This window comes from Equus przewalskii, chromosome 23 (genome assembly GCF_037783145.1).
Source record: "Equus przewalskii isolate Varuska chromosome 23, EquPr2, whole genome shotgun sequence".
NCBI classification, from domain to species: Eukaryota; Metazoa; Chordata; class Mammalia; order Perissodactyla; family Equidae; genus Equus; species Equus przewalskii.
The window spans coordinates 20548174-20565410 of record NC_091853.1 but is presented as its reverse complement, the minus strand read 5'-3'; the positions used below and the strand labels follow the sequence as shown (position 1 = coordinate 20565410).

The window sequence follows — 17237 nt, the reverse complement described above, 5'->3', positions numbered from 1 at the left end:
TGCCAGGTCGTCCATATGAGAGCAAACCTGTAAGTTTGGCTGCTGTACCGCACTGCAGCTGACAGCCAAGGGCACCAGGTGGTGTTTTGGAATCTACTCTGCAGACTGATAATTTCCACTGCTATGATACATTGAAAATCACCGTCATTGTTCACTGGTGAGAGCTGTCATACTGCCAGTGCCGTTGGAACCCATATTGTGTGTATGAGCGGAAAAAAATGAAAAAAAATTATTGTTAATTTTGGCAATATAGGAAGTTCACACTGTCTTCATCTTTACTGGAGATAAATCTACCAGAGAATATGAGAGGATGAATTTTTCACTGCCTAGTGCTCATTTGCATTGATATGGGCACAAAACAAATATTTTTTTGCCAGTGTATAAAACCAAGTGGTAGTTTTAACAAAGCGTGTTAAATGTCATGTGCTTTTTGCAGCTTTGCTGAGATTCTATTCACAATTTTAGAAAAGCATTTTCTCCCCCAAGTTTCTCTGTGAAAACATAAGAAAATTTGTTTCTTCTGCTTTCTGTGGGATGTTTGAATCCAAAAGACAATAGAGACTAAACATTGAAATTCAATCCCACTAAAGTAGCTTCTGTGTTTAAGGTGAATTGATTTATATTTGTGCAGAGTAACAAATCATACATTCTGAATTTAATTGTAAATTATTTGTGAAAAATATATATTCATTGGAATTTGGGTTTTGTTTGTGATTTAAGAGCTAAGGAGCAAGATTAGTGAGTTGGAACTACGTCTGCAAGGACAAGAAAAAGAAATGAAAGGGCAAGTGAATAAATTTCAAGAACTCCAACTCCAACTTGAGAGAGCAAAAGTGGAATTAATTGAAAAAGAGAAAGTTTCGAATAAAAGTAGAGATGAACTAGTGAGAACAACAGCACAGTATGACCAGGCATCAACCAAGGTACTTGACTTTTCATGAGTTATCGGAAAAAATTTCCATTTCTTCATGCAATTCTTTGGAAAGAGTACTTTCCACTTACGTTTCTGAAATAAATGTTAGTAATGGACCTTATTAATATATACCAGGTAATACTGATGCAGTTGAACTAGTAAAGTCTTTTAGAGTTGGGTAGATCTGGGGTCCAATCCTGACTGCACATTCTCCCAGCTGAGTGACTTGGGCAAATCACTCGTTTCTTTTATGTCTCAGAGGGTGGTGAAGAATAAAGATTATGTATCTACAGCACCTGGTGTGGTGCCTGGCACGTAGAAGAGGCACTTTGAAGTAATGGAACTTTAAAAAAGTTTTAGGACATACGATGGAATTTAATCGATCTATTCATAGGATCCAGTATATGTTCTGCCATTTAATCTTAAGGCTCTAATTAAGGCCAAGCTTCTTAGCCTGTTATTTGAGGGTGTTTTGTTTGTTGTTATTGTTGTTGTTGTAATTGCTTTGGCCCCAACCTACTTCTCTAGTCTTTTCTTCCCTTTTTTCTACTCTTCATTCATTCGCCAACTCATTCAACAAATATTTATCGATTGCCTTCCATGTGTCAGGCACTGTTCTAGACCTGGGGATGGAGCAGTGAGAAAATAGACAAAGATCATTGCCCTTGTGGAACTTCATCCTAATGGGGGATGTGACATAAGTGTATGAGTAACATGGATAGTATGGTATATGGTGACAACTGTAGAGAAAAACGAATTATCTTCTAGGACCAACCATGATTATTTGGTGTTTCTTGAACCTAACCTTTTTTGGGCCTGGTGTTTTGCTCACATTTGCCTTTCTGCTTGGCACACCCTCCTCTTGGAATACTCTTGACATGTTCCTCATCCTGTGAGCTCCTTCCCTCATCTCTTAATGCACTGAGATCTTTTCTCCTGGCATCCCCCTTGTGACCCTTTTATTGTCATTATTTGTGTTCTAGCCTGTGGTTCCCACACTTGGCTAATTGTCAGAATCACTGAGAACCTTGCAAAATTAATCCTATGTCTAACGTAGGCCTAAGAAATTAACTTTTGATAAACTCTCTAGATATTTTTAAGGCAGTAGGTAAAAACAGCTGTGGTAGGTAGACCTTTGTCTCCTATTTGCTTCCTGAGGGCAGGTTCTTTCTGTCTTTTTAAAAAAATTAATCTTTTTATTTTAAGATAATCATAGATTCATATGTCATTGTATGAAATAATAGCTTGTTAAAATGGTGAGTTACATTGATTGCTCTTCAAATATTTGAATGAGCCTTGCATCCTTGGAATAAGCTTTACTTGGTTGTAGTGTATAGTTCTTTTTATTTATTTCTTTTTATTTATATCTATTTATCTGCTAACAATTTGTTAAGGAATTTTGAATCTATGTTCATGGGAGATATTGGTCAGCTGTTTTCTTTTTTTTGTACTGTCTTTGGTAATTTATATCAGAGGTGATACTAGCCTCATATAATGAATTGGGAAACATCCCCTCCTCTTCTATTTTTTGGAAGAGATCGTGTAGAATTGATGTTATTTCTTCTTTATACATTTGGTAGGATTCTCCATGAAACCATCTGGGCCTGGAGATTTCTTTCTTGGGAGTTTTAAAATTGCAAATTCAATCTTTAAAATAGTTATAGAGCCATTAAAATTATTTCATATTGGGTGAGTTAGGATAGTTTGTATTTTTAGAGGAAATGGTCCATTTCGTCTAAATTGTCAAGCTTATGTGCGTAGAGTTGTGTGTACTATTCCCTCATTCTTTTGGTGTCTGTAGATCAGCTGGTGACTCCCTGTTTGTTTCTGATATTTGCGTCTTCTCTTTTTTTCTCTTTGCCAATCTTGGAAGAGATTTCTCAGTTTAATTGGTCTTTTATCGATCTTTCTAAAGAATCAGCTTTTTGGTTCATTGATTATTCTCTTTTCAAATTCATTGATTTTTGCTCTTTCTTAATTCCTTCTGCTTACTTTGGGTTTATTTTGCTCTTTTTCTACATTGCTGAGGTGGGTAGCTTAGATTATTGATGTGAGACTTTTCTTCTTTTCCAATGTAGTCATTTGATGCTATAAATTTCCCTCTTGGTACTGCTTTAACTGTGTCCTACAAATTTTGATATATTGTATTTTCATTTTTATTTTGTTCAGTGTAATTAAAAATTTTTTTTCTGAGACTTCTTTTTGACCCATGGATTATTTTGAAATACCTTGTTTAGTTTCCAAGTGTTGTGAGATTTTCATCTTTCTGTTAATGATTTGTAGTTTGATTCCATTGTGTTCAGAGAACATACTGTATGACTTTAATTCTTTTAAATTCGTTGAGGTTTGTTTTATGGTGTGGAATCTAGTCTATCTTGGTATATGTTTCATGGGCACTTGAAAAAAAAGTATATTCTGTTTTTGAGTAGAATGTTCTAAAAATGTCCTTAGCTCCTATTAGTTTATGGTGGTGTTGAATTCTTCTATATCCTTGCTGATTTTCTGTCTAGTTGTTCTGTCAATTTTTGGGAGGGATTCTGAAATCTCCCATAATTGTTGATTTGTTTCTCCTTTCAGTTCTACCAGTTTTTGCTTCACATAGTTTGCAGCTCTGTTGTTTGGTGCATATACATTTAGAATTTATATGTCTTTTTGGTGGATGGACCATGTTCATTATACAATGTCCCTCAGTGTCCCTGGTAATTTTTTTTATTCTGAAGTCTACTTTACCTGATGGTATTATAGGCATTCTTCATTAATATTTGCATGATGTATTCTTTCTGTCTTTTTGCCTTCAACCTATCTATGTTACTTTATTTAAAGTGTAGACAGCATCTAGTTGAGTCATTTTGTATTTTATTTATATTATTGAGGTCATATTGATTTATAACATTATGTAAACTTCAGGAGTACATCATTATATTTTGGCTTCTGTATAGACTGCATCGTGTTCAACCACCAAAAGCCTAGTTTCTATCTGGCACCATATATACGTACCCCTTTACCCTTTCACCCTTCCCCCACCCTCCTCCCTTCTGATAACCACCAGTCTGTTCTCTATGTTTGTTTGTTTATCTTCCATATATGGATGAAGTCATACAGTGATTGTCTTTCTCTGACTTATTTCGCATAGCATAATACCTTCAAGGTCCATCCAGGTTGTTGCAAGTGGCACAATTTCCTATTTCTTATGGCTGAGTAGTGTTCCATTGTATATGTATACCACATCTTCTTTATTCATTCATTTGTTGATGGGTCCTTGAGTTGCTTCCAAGTCTTGGCTATTGTGAATATTGCTGCAGTGAACATAGGGGTGCATATATCTTTTCAAATTAATGTTTCATGTTCTTTGTAGAAATACCCAGAAGTGGAATAGCTGGATCATACCATATTTCTATTTTTTATTTTTTGAGACATCTCCATACTGTTTTTCCATGGGGGCTTTACCAGGTTGCATTCCCACCAGCAGTGTATAATGGTTCTCTTTTCTCCACATCCTCTCCAACACTTGCTTTTTCTTGTCTTTTTAATAGTAGCCATTCTGATGGGTGTGGGGTGATATCTCACTGTAGTTTTGATTTGCATTTCTCTAGTAATTAGTGATGTTGAACATCTTTTCATATGCCTATTGGCTATCTGTATATCTGCTTTGGAAAAATGTCTGTTCATGTCATCTGCCCATTTTTGATCAGGTTGTTGATTTTTTTGTTATTGAGTTATATGAGTTCTTTATGTATTTTAGAATATTAAACCCTTACTGGGTATATGATTTGCAAATATTTTCTCCAAGTTGGTGGGTGGTGAGTTGTCTTCTTGTCTTGTTGATGGTTTCCTTTGCCATGCAGAAGCTTTTTAGTTTGATGTAGTCCCATTTGTTTGCTTTTTCTTTTGTTTCCCTTGCCTCAGGGGACATGATATTCAAAAAGATAACTGCTAAGACCATGTCAAAGAGCATACTGCATATGTTTTCTTCCAGGAGTTTTACGGGTCTTATATTCAATCTTTAATCCATTTTGAGTTAGTTTTTGTGTACGGTGTAAGATAATGATCTACTTTCATTGTTTGGCATGTGGCTATCTGGTTTTCCCAGCAACATTTATTGAAGGGACTTTCCTTTCTCCATTGTATGTTCTTGGTTCCTTTGTTGAAATAGCTGTCCTGGGTCATATTTTTTGATTCACTCTTCTATTTGTCTTTTAATTACCATATTTAGATCATTTACATTTAATGTAATTATTGATATGCCTTGGCTTGTCTACCATCTTATTTTTGGTTTCCTATTTCTTTTTCTTTTTCATTTCTCTTTTCTTTTTTTCTTTTCTTCCTGTGGCTTAGTTGAACATTTTTTAGAATTCCATTTAGATTTATCTATACTGTTCTTGAGTATATTTCTTTGTAGAACTTTTACAGTGATTGTTTTAGATGTTACATTTTATATACACTATTTATCACAATCTGTTGGTGGTGTATTTACTGGCTCTAATGAATTATAGGAAATTTACTTCTCTTTTCCTTCTTTTAACTCCCCCATTTATAATATAATTTTCTTGTGTTTTTTCTATGTACATTTAGAACCACATTAAACCAGTTCCACTGTCAAGCATAATTTAGAAAAATGAGGAGGAGAAGGAAAGCCTATAATATGTATCAGTATTGCTGTTTACTTTGGTCTTCCTTCCTCCCTGATTCATTCCAAGTTTCCTCTCTTCATCATTTCCTTTCGGGTTAAAGAGTTTTCTTTTCTTTTTTTTTTTCTGCTTTATCTCCCCAAATCCCCCCAGTACATAGTTGTATATCTTAGTTGCAGGTCCTTCTAGCTGTGGCATGTGGGATGCTGCCTCAACGTGGCCTGATGAGCAGTGCCATGTCCACGCCCAGGATTCGAACCGGTGAAATCCTGGGCCACCACAGTGGAGCATGTGAACTCAACCCCTCAGTCACGGGGCCAGCCCCCTAAAGAATTTTCTTTACCATTCTTTTAGGATAGGTCACCTTGCTGCAAATTCTCTTAGTTTTCCTTTATCCAAGAATTTCTTGATTTCCTCTTTGTTCCTGGAAAATATTTCCTTGGGGTATAAGATTGTGGATTGATGGTTCTTCCCTTTCAGTACCATCGTGTTCTTCTCTCGAGTCCTGAAGTCCCTTGTCAGTACGCTTTCTCTCCTTACAGAGTGTTCCTAACTGTGTTTTAAGATAATGTCCAGGGTTTTGCATTGTTCTTGGTGGGAGGAATAGGGAAATGCACATCTATTCTATCTTCCTGGAAGTGGTAGTCCAGGTACATTTTTAGATATTCTCCTAGTTCAGTGCTTGGACGGAGAAATTTTTGGTAAATATTGATTAGATGTATGAAGGTGCAGTGGAAGGTAATGGGACCATGACCTCCCGTGATCCATGTATTTATTCTCTTCATGCAGTCTAAGTTTGTCAATTGGTTTTTTAAGTTAGAAAGACTTGGACTTGATCCCTGGCTCTGCCATATCACCATTTTGTTGCTTTTGGAATTAATTTAATTAACTTCTGAGCCTCAGTTGCCTGATCAATAAAATGCTGCTAGTAATGCCTGTGTCATAGGATTGTTGTAAAGACTGAGATAATTTTTCTAAAAGCTTTAGCATAGTGCCTGGTATACATGGTGAACTTATATTAATATTAGTTGTTTTTATTATATTGAGTTCCTTGTCAGTTAAGCTCATTTTCAGTTGCATTTTTGCCAAGTCAGGCCTTTCTGTATATAAGATTTATACTTATCTTTCATCATTTTGTCTTGTCAGGTTTGGTATGACAAGATCACCAAGTCCTTGTTCTGTCTAACATATTTGATGAGGTCTCTCCTTATCAGATGATGACTTAAGATTTTTGACTAGGACAGTGCTGAGAACACAGCTCTAGCTTTATTTCTGTTAGAGACTTCCTCCAGGTTCCTTTCTTAGGGCCGGGAGGTGGGGTGGAGACTGGCCCTGAGCTCACATCCATGCCCATCTCCCTCTACTTTATATGTGGGTATGAGGGATGCCTACCAGCATGGCTTGATAAGCAGTGGTAGGTCTGTGCCCACATCTGAACCAGTGAACCCTAGGCTGCTGAAGCGGAGCATGTGAACTTAACTGCTGTGCCACTGGGCCGGCCCCTCCTCCAGGTTCTTAGGACTCATTTGTTCACTGCTTTCTGGATTGCATTTTTCTCAATGAACTACAAATCCACCTAACTGAAAATTCAGTCCAACCTTCTCCATCTTGCCTCTAAGGATAATATGACTTTGTCAAATGTGTTGCTGAAATCAGATTATGCTTTGTTTATGCTGTTCCCTGATCTACCATTAGAATTACCTATTAAATAAAATGGACCTAATTTAACTCAAATCAATACCATGTTCATTAGTGAACAAATGCTGTTTCTAGTATGCTTCTTTTCCAAGTATTTATGAACCGCGTGGGATACAAGGCTGCAACCCATGTAGAAACAGAGTGTTGGGGCTGGCAGCAAACCTGGAGTTCAGCACTCACATTTTATGGGTGAAAAAGCCACGCCCAGAGCACTAAGTGAGTGCCCAGGGTCATATGCTACATATTTTCAAGGACCAGCTCTGGGCACTGTTTTAGAGGACTATGGAGCATTCATGACACCTAGTGGTCAGCTACTCTTACATGGATTTTGCATCATCAGTATCATAATGTGGTTTTTGAAAAATTTGAATAAAGTGTAAATACCTCATAAGGGTCTTTTTTAACCTGCTGTTTGATTCCTGGGATCCTTTAGTGGAATGTGTTGCAGTTTGAAGGATGGCCAGCAGAGGGTGCCAAGGGTTCATTCATCTACCCTGCCATGCCTGGTTTTCTTTCTTGAGAATTGTTAACCATCAAAATTTTGGACTATTATTTGGGCAATGATTTTTTTGTCTGAGTTGTTTCCTGCTGTATCCCTAGTGCCTAGAATAGTGCTTGATGTATAGTAGGCTTCCAGTAAATATTTGTTGAATTCATATTTACTGTTGTAAATAATTTGTGTAGCACTTTTCGTTGGGGATTTAAGAATTCAAGAATAGGGGCCGGCCCGGTGGCGCAGCGATTAACTTCACACGTTCTGCTTCTTGGTGGCCTGGGGTTCGCCGGTTCGGATACCAGGTGTGGACATGGCACTGCTTGGCAAAAGCCACGCTGTGGTAGGCGTCCCACATATGAAGTAGAGGAAGATGGGCATGGATGATGGCTCAGCACCATTCTTCCTCAGCGAACAAAAGAGGAGGATTGGCAGCAGTTCGCTCAGGGCTAATCTTCCTTAAAAAAAAAGAATTCAAGAACATTAAGGATAATGACAAAGGTGCCTTAATGTCCAAGTCAGTGGATTAATTTGAACCACTGACTCAATATTTTACTTTTTGAATGTGGTATTTTTATAGTTCTGATATTTGCAAAATCAGACCAGACTTTGATGACCATCTTGGGTTAGTTAATGGTGTCTGATTGGTCTTGTAGCAAAGTGTTACATCGTGTTTTCTTTTCTTGTGAATCCTCTGTTAAATTTTTAATATTTCTGATAGTTCTAAATGGGACTATAATGAGTCTCAGAGTAATATATTAGTAGAGAGATTTGCCAAATTGGGGCACATTTCTTTTAGACAAGGGAATTCTCCCTCAGCGACATAAGGTGTTCTAATTCCTGCCTGGGACTTTACAGTCGTTGGGTAGGGCAGTTTAAGGATTTGAGCACCACGGGGAAGAGTCAGAGGAACGGGTTTCAAGACTTGAAGATTTAAGACCGTTTTGTTCCAATTTAATTTTAGAAGAACATCTTAAATTTTGATGTAATTCATGTTTTAAAAATTAGTTTAAGGATAATTGGCTGTGTAAAAAGGCAAAAGAGTGTTCTTTGTGTTGCTTATGGCAGCTTGGTTAAAAAACAAACAGTTCTGATGTATCTGGAGAACTGTGAACCTCCAGATGTTAAAAATGGCGTCAGTGGGAGCATTGTTCAATTAATATTCAAAATTTCCCACAAAGTCTGTTATGCTTGGAACAGACTACCAGACTGTCCATTGAGGGTATCGGGTACCCTCTGATTATTCCACAGCCTCTAAATTATATGGGTCAACATCACTGCGTTTTAACCTCTCATTTCCAAGCAACAAAATGTTAGATGAATTATTCAGACGTGATTTCTTTTTTCATAGCACAAATTATGAAGTATTTATTTAAATGGTCTCATGTTTTACCCCCTTGCTAATGTTTCCCAAATATAAATTTTATGTGTGCTAAAATAATTATGGTAGTTTTAGTATTTGGCTAATAGTTTTAAACCCAACTTTTTACAAAATAACAATATTAAAACAACGGTAATCTCGAACCAGATCTTGAGACTAATTTTTCTAAAATTCAAAATATTTGCATCTTTCCTTGAATAGTTTTTGTTTTGTATTGAACATTTTTATTTGTTGTCAGTGTACTGCATTGGAACAAAAACTGAAAAAACTCACTGAAGATTTGAGTTGTCAGCGACAAAATGCAGACAGTGCCAAACGTTCTCTGGAACAGAAAATAAGGGAAAAAGAAAAGGAATTTCAAGAGGTAAGGTAAATGGATTCAGGAGTTTGTCCGGAAGGGTATTGTGGGCATTTCATAGTTTCATCATTTGAAAAGAGAAGCTGTTGATCATCTTTTAGGTTGTTCTAGAGAGGAAGTGCTTTGTGAAGAAAAGGTCACTGTATTTTCCTTCACACTTTCCATCTTTTTGTTTTTGATTGGAGAAGGGGCTAGTAGTCAGCATGTTCTTTTTTATCCATGTTTTCTGATTTGTTGGAGATTTGATACTGAGTAGGAAAAGATCATAGCCAGCCCTGGTGGTCTAGTGGCAAAGGTTCGGTGCTCTCACACTGCAGCCCGAGTTTGTTTTCCTGTCAGGGAAGCACACCACCCATTGGTGGTTGTACTGTGGTGGCTGCGTGTTGCTGTGATGCTGAAAGCTATGCCTCCAGTATTTCAAATACCAGTAGGGTCACCCATGGTGGACAGGTTTCAGTGGAGTCTTCCAGACCAAGACAAACTAGGAGCAAGGACTTGGCCACCCATTTCTAAAAAAATTGGCCATGAAAACCCTATGAATGGCAGCAGAGCATTATCTGATAGAGCACCAGAAGATGAGAGGATGGTGCAGAAAGACCGGGCAGGGTTCCACTCTGCTGCACACAGGGTCACTAGGAGTCGGAATCAACTGCATGGCACAAACATCAAAGGAAAGGACCATATTTCTTTGAAACACTCTCTGTTGTGAAGGAAATTGTATTACATTCTATAGGTGTTTTTAGAGCCTGTGGGTTGGAAAATAGGAAATGTAGTTGATGTGGTGGGGAAAGAAGTTGGCAGACAAGTTAGGGCTGAAGATGCTGTTCTACACGTATTGGTACCAGTTTCTGGTGAGTTAGTCTGAAATTGTATCATACAGATTGAAGGTCTATAGTCTTTTAGTTAGAGAAACTGGAAATATTAATCCAGTATCCTTATGTGGTTATCAAAGTTAGTTGGTGGCCTATACTTCCTACCATTCTAAATTGTAAGTGGTATGTGGTCTTTGGTATTTTAAAGCCCGTTTCTGAGTGTATTTGATTTCTCGGCTGAGTTGTGACTATTACAGCTCAGCTCTACTCTCTTTTGCCCCTGGATATTTCAAAAGAGAGATAATTAATTTAAGATTGAGGATGGGGCGGAAACAGGCTAGTTTGCATGTGTTCAACTGGCTGCCTCCTTCCCCTTTCCCACAGAGGCCTGGATTTGATTACTGGGACCAGAGCTCAGGCTGATTATGTTTATCGCTAAGTGGATGGTCAGCCTGGCTCCCTGTTGTCTCCCGCTCTTTCAGTCTAGCATCGCCCTGGCGATGTTTGTGCCTCACCCTGGAAGCTCCCTTTTTAACCAGCGTCGGTGTGATGCGTGTGTGTTTTGCTTTTCAGGAGCTCTCCCGTCAGCAGCGCTCCTTCCACACGCTGGACCAGGAGTGCACTCAGATGAAAGCCAAGCTCACACAGGAGTTACAGCAAGCCAAGAACATGCACAACATCCTACAGGCTGAACTGGATAAAGTAGGGTGCTAGCTTATTTCTCACTCCTTAATAACCCCCCTTTTTCCTTATATGTGTTATTTCTGTACCACAACTGACATTATGATACTTTTAAAGAAGAAATGCTCTATCCTCACTTTCCTTGCTTATCAAAGAGGAGAAGAAACTGAACCTGTCAGGGTCTGGGTTTTCTCATTTACAGAAGGGAGGAGGAAGTGAGGGTCTCAGATCTGAAGGTCTCTGGAGGGCTCTGGTATTCCAGGGGTTCTTGGTCATGTTACCAGGTGGGAGCTATCCCAAGTAGTTTATGCCCCTAAATAGTCAAAGCACTGAAAATTATAATCAGCTCACTTATTTAACACTCATTCCAAAAATGATCTCATCCAGTTTTATGGCTTTACATGTCATCTACATGACAAGGACTCCCATGTTTGTATCTCCAGCCTGGATCTCTGTCCCGAACTTCAGACTTGTGTGTGTGTACCTGATATTTCCACTCGCGTGTCTCATAGGCATCTCACACTTAGCATGTCAGTAATGGAACTCCAGCTGTGGTTTGCAAACTTGTTCCTCCCTTCGTCTTCCTCATCCTAGTAAAGAACAATTCCCTTCTTCACAATGCTCAGGCCAAAACCTCCATGTCGTCTTCAACTTTGCTTTTTTTCTCACACCTCAAAGTAATCCATTAAAACACTGTCTACTCTACCTTTATTTATTTACATGTTTGTGTATTTGTGTATATCTGTGTATATTTGTGTGCATAAGTATATGTGTGTGTATTATATGTATAGTATATCTGAACTTTTTTGTGTTAAGACACAAAATCTATATAGAACAAATGTTTAACGATAAATTGGTATAAGGCATGCTCTCTCGTAATCATTATCTATGTCAGGGGATAGAATCTTGTCAGCCACCCAGAAACTGTGCTGCATACCTCCCTGCTAAGAATCAACCTGACTTATGTCTGTCTGTTTTGTACTGAATATGACTGCTTTCACCAACTCTAGTGCTGTATCTGGTCTAAGATGCCATCATCTCTCACCTGGGTCCCCGTACCAGCCTCCTCACTGGGGTCCCCCCACTTCCTCCTTGCTGTCTGTTTTCAGCCCGCGGCCAGAGCGAGCCTTTCACAGTGTGAGTCAGATCACGTCACTCCTCTACTCAAAACTCTGCAGTTACTCCCGTCTCTCAGAGTAAGAGCCAGGTTCTTCCAAAGGTCTGCAGGACCCTCCGTGGCCTTCCCACCACCTCATGCGCTGACCTCATCTCCCCGCATGCCCCTTGCTGACTCTATTGTAGCCACGTGGCTTCTTGCCGCTGGTGGGCACACCCAGCACCTGACAACTTCGGCTTTGCTCTTGGGGATGCTCTTTCCCCAGACAGCAGGGCTCACGCCTTCACTTTCTTGAGCTTTCTGCTCCGGTGTCACCTTACCAGTGACATCTTCCCTGGGGTCACTACATAGGTCCCCCCTCATTGCTTTCTGTTTACCTTGGTTTATTTTTCTCCACGGGGCGTATCATCCGACATACGAGACAGTTATTTGTTTATTTTTATATTGTCTTCCATCACTCAAATCTTTCCACGAGGACAGAGCTGCGTCTGTTTAGTTCTCTGCTGTGACTATAGCACATAAATCCTGCATATCCGCAGCTTTAAAACGGCAGAACATGCAGTGCCATTGTTCATGCTTTTCTTGACTTGACCCATTTTGCCTGAGAGGGTGACACTGCTTTGAATTTACCCCGAATATGTCGGGTATTCACTTGTTGTCACAGTGTCATCTATGTTCTCAGTGTTTGCTTCTTTGTTTATTTGCTAAAACTAAGGGTTTACCATTTAGGTAGAGTCTCTTATTTTATGAAAAATATATTAACTCTCAAATTCAAGATATAACAGTAGGGCATGTCGGCCTCTCTGAGTAGAGGAACCGAGCGTGGGGGATGGCAGTTGGGACTGGGAGAGCTACCGCTTATCGTCATCCATTATACAGGATGGACTGTCAGGAGTGCTTACAGAGTTATCCTGCTCTCTCTGCATCTTTCCAAGTTTGGTAAAAAGAAAAAAAATCCTCCTTTCCCAGGATAGATTATTAACTGTTTAATGGATTTCCTCCAAGCCCTTTAAATAAAAATACTTTTATAAATATGTAATTGGGGTTTTTTGGTTTGATTTTTGTTTAAAGAGGAATATTCTGTTTGTAGTGTCTGAGCCTTGTTGTTATTGGATGTTTTGTGGTCTATTTAATCACCCCCCTGCTGATGTATGTTTAGTTTCTCAGCATTTTTTGTTCACTGTCACACCGTTGGTCATATCACTGGGCAGGTATCTGTATGCGTGCTGAGAGCCCTTCTGTGGACCAATTTCTCCATGTGAAATTGATGGCTTCAGGGGCATATGTGTTCTATCATTTGTTACATACTGTCACCAAAAACATGTGGTTTACTCTCCCACCAGATGTGAGAGAGGTCCGTTTCCTCCCATCCTTGCTAATAGCAGACAGGTTGGTTTTGCCAACAAAGGAGTGAAAAATGTCGTCTTATCATTGTTTTAATTCATACTTCCTTGATTGTCATTCAGGTTATTTGTTTCAGAAATTTTTTGCCGTTCATATTTTTTTTGCTTTTGTGCTTTTTTGTTTTGTGAGGAAGATTAGCCCTGAGCTAACATCCACTGCCAATCCACCTCCTTTTTTTGCTTGAGGAAGGTTAGCCCTGAGCTAACATCTGTGCCAATCCTCTGCTTTATATGTGGGATGCCTCCACAGCATGGCTGATGAGTGGAGTAGGTTTGCACCTGGGATCTGAATCGGTGAACCCTGTGCTGCCAGAGTGGAACTCACAGAACTTTAATCACTTGGCCACAAGGCTGGCCCCATCATTCATATTTTTTAAATAAAATTTTCTGTTTCTATCCTTTGCTCTTTTTAAAAATTGGTTTGTCTTTTGGTAAATGAAATCATAGAAGTGCTTTACTTATTGTGTTATGGATGTCTCATTTTTATTCTATTGTATGGTATGTTCTCCTAGTCTGTTTCTTATCTCAACTTTTTTTGGGGGGTTGTTTCTTACTATTTAGTTGTTTTATTTTTCATGGTTAAATTTTTTTCCTTCGTGGCTTCCTCCCCAAACCCAGCCTTTTTCGTCTCTCAAATGCTGTTGCTAAGTGATGTCACAGGTTGATATGATGGCATTTTAAGTTAAACTTATGGTGCTGTATTTAACAGTCTTGACCAAAATTATATATTGTGTCTCAACCAATAGCGATGGCATCAATTTTTTTAATCCATGATTTGTTTTTTGTTATCGAAGAGTAAATGACTATGTAAAAAGTAAAGAACATAAAAATGAAACTTTGCCTTGTTTTCTCGTTGTAGGGCACATCAGCGAAGCACCAGCTAGAAAAAAATTTGGAAGAGTTTAAGCAGAAGTTCAGCAGAACTGAGCAGGCGTTTCAGGCGAGTCAGATCAAGGAAAATGAGCTGAGGCGAAGCAGTGAGGTGAGTGAGGGGCAGAGACGCAAATGCAGCTGTTTCTGTGCAGAACGAAGAGGAAGGGTCAAAGAGAATTTCCACACCGTTTTTCAGTGGGTTTTCATGACCCTACATAATTTTTTTTTTTTTATTTGCCACAGGTGAGTATTACAAAGTATTTTTTTATACAACCTATAACATAGAACATAAGTGCTTTTTTTGCTTTCTATTCCATTATAATTACTAATTTGCATGTAGCAATTATAGGAAACCTTGACTTCTATTAAGAACACGCACTCCTTTTTTTTTTTAAGATTGTTTTAGACCACCTGGGAGGTGGAAGGATGGAAGAAAGTGAAGGATTTTCCAAATGGAAAGAAAAAGAAATTGGCGATGGGACATATAACGTAAATCTCTTTTCCAGGGGTTAACTTCTGAGTCATCAAAGATTAAAAACCTTGTGGAAAATAATAGATTTCAATGAATAAAAGTAATGACAAAGAGTTTCTACATTTAAAATTCTTATAAAAACATGAAGTTATTGTACATTATGTTACTCTGGCTTCAAAAGTCAGCACTAACCTTAGTGTTGAGCCTGTGCAAGCGTGGTTGACTGTGTCTTTGGAGATTCATGCTTTTTATACAGAATGGTGGATGAGGTATTCCTGATGGCATGGATATGAGGAGGACCCTGATGTTGCTTCTACCGATAGGATTTTATCCATACTTAACTTTAATTTGGCTTCTCCCTGAATTTATTTAGTAGCCTGGTGTTTATTTTAAAGGGCGTAATTAAGAACCATTTCGGGATGGTTAATGGGCTGAAACAATTCGAATAGAGCCATAAATCAGCGTTGTAATTTTACAAAGAAGCACAGGCGAACAGAAGTTTCTTTTCCTTCAGCTGTCACAGGAAAGAATCTTTTCCCCTTATTCTTTAAATATTTTGCAATCACTTTTTTAGACTGTAGAGATTCCTTTTTTTAAAAATTCTCTCTAAAGAACAGTTACTTATCCAGTTGAGGAAAATCTAAATGGACTTATCCCCATGGCTTTGAAGAATGTAGCGTGATTGTAAGATCAGAGCAGCTGTCGGTAGCAGACTCTTGTGAAAGCATCCAGCCTCAGAGGGTAATCCTGCTGGAGACAGCAGGCCACAGCTCCAGGAACCCAACTGCAAGAAAACTTCATATCAGATGATGGTTTCATCAGCGAACGTTTTCAAATGGAAGTGTTTGTTTCAGCAAAACAAATGTTTGCCTTTTGGCCAGTGGGGACCAACCAACAGATGCTTCTGCTCACATTTCCACAGGCAGACTGGCACCGAACTCTTCCCTCTGTGAGCTTCCCTTTCAGCCAGGAGCTCTCCCGCGACTCCACTGGCTGCTTGGTGGAAACATTTTGTAAAAGCAATCGTCTGGTTAAGAGGGTCCAAACGCTTGTGAAGCTGCTTGCTTGGCCAAGGCGCAGCAGTGGGCTGGACGTTGCCTTGCAGGTGTTTCTGAAGACTTGTGCATCCCCGCAGGGTCTGGTTTGTCAGCTGTAGAGCTGTCCACGATGAACTCCAGCCTGGACCGAGTTAAATGCCTATCGTGTTGCATTTATATTTCATTGATTGCTGCGTCCAATGAGGGCGGTCATGTGGAAGTGCCTAGCACAGGGCCAGGGAATTCATTTAGTATTTGTCTTAATTTATGTGTGTGTGTGTGCATGTGCGTGTGTCTTCTTTTGAGGATGATATCAAGAATTCAAAGGATTTGGCTGACTCTTGCATTTTGAATTGGGATTGGGGTCAGAAGAGTGCTTTACCCAGTTAGAGAGTGGTATAACTTAGTGGTAAAATGTTGGTGGCTTTAGTGAGTGAGATCTGAAATTGCATTGCTTTTCTGCCACCTACCTGCTGTGTGACCTTGGGACAATGACTTACCCTTTCTGATTCTGACTTTCCTTATTTGCCTATAGGGACTAATAATACCCCTCCCTTTTCAAAGCTGTATTAAGGATTAAATTAAATTTTGTAGGTAAAAGGCTTAGACCAGTGCTCAGCACACAAATGCTCAGTAAATTATTGCAGTCCACCTGCTCATTCCTTTCATCTTCACAACTGTTGTGACCTTGTGTGCTGTCACCCAAAGTCACAGAAAGTCCTGAGCAGGGGCAGTGCATTTGAGATGTTTCTCATTTAAAATTGTGCCTGTTCTACTATTCTTTCACTCTGCGTATCTTTCTGTATCTAGTTATAAGTAAGTACAAGCAAGTTTAGCGTGCTTATAGGTTTTGGATGCCGAAATAATGTGACAGTTGTACTGAAATTTTACTTGTCCGTGTTTAGCAAACTAATATGCTGCTCACAATGAGAAACCGTCGGTAGTGGAAACGTGATTTAATGGCCCAACCAAGGGTACAGTTAACATTTAGTGTCAAAGTGAATGGAGGGTTTAGAGAAGCTGCTCGTCCAGCATCCAGTGGCTGCCCATGTCATTGTGGTTAGCAGTAATAGAGCATCATTTGACAGCCAAGATGAGGGAATGCTTGCTTGGGGACCTTCTCAAGCGTGGGGATCTATATTACACCAGGTCCTCTAAGGAGCTTTGGCTGGCAGGGAAGAATGATGCAGTGGAAGGCGAGAAACACATCCTTTGCATCCATCCTTTGTTCACGGTATAGACTTAGCCCCAGCAGGGGACGTATTAAGCTTCATTCATGGATGGGATCAAGAAGTGCCACACTGTAGCTGAAATGTGTTTTGTCTGGCCCTGGGAAATGGTGCTTCCCCTGCTACTGCTAAACCGAAGTTG

At 39.2% G+C, this 17237-nt stretch overlaps 1 protein-coding gene across 2 annotated transcripts in view; it reads left to right on the top strand.

Moving 5' to 3' along the window:
• The window catches only part of CENPF (centromere protein F), a 56754-nt gene that overhangs the window by 10969 nt on the left and 28548 nt on the right, over positions 1-17237 (top strand). For both annotated transcript variants that reach the window (XM_008533144.2, XM_008533145.2), the window contains exons 7-10: positions 721-923; positions 9352-9477; positions 10857-10985; positions 14344-14466. In XM_008533144.2, coding sequence (XP_008531366.2) covers positions 721-923; positions 9352-9477; positions 10857-10985; positions 14344-14466 — 581 coding nt within the window. The remainder of the gene's footprint in view (positions 1-720; positions 924-9351; positions 9478-10856; positions 10986-14343; positions 14467-17237) is intronic.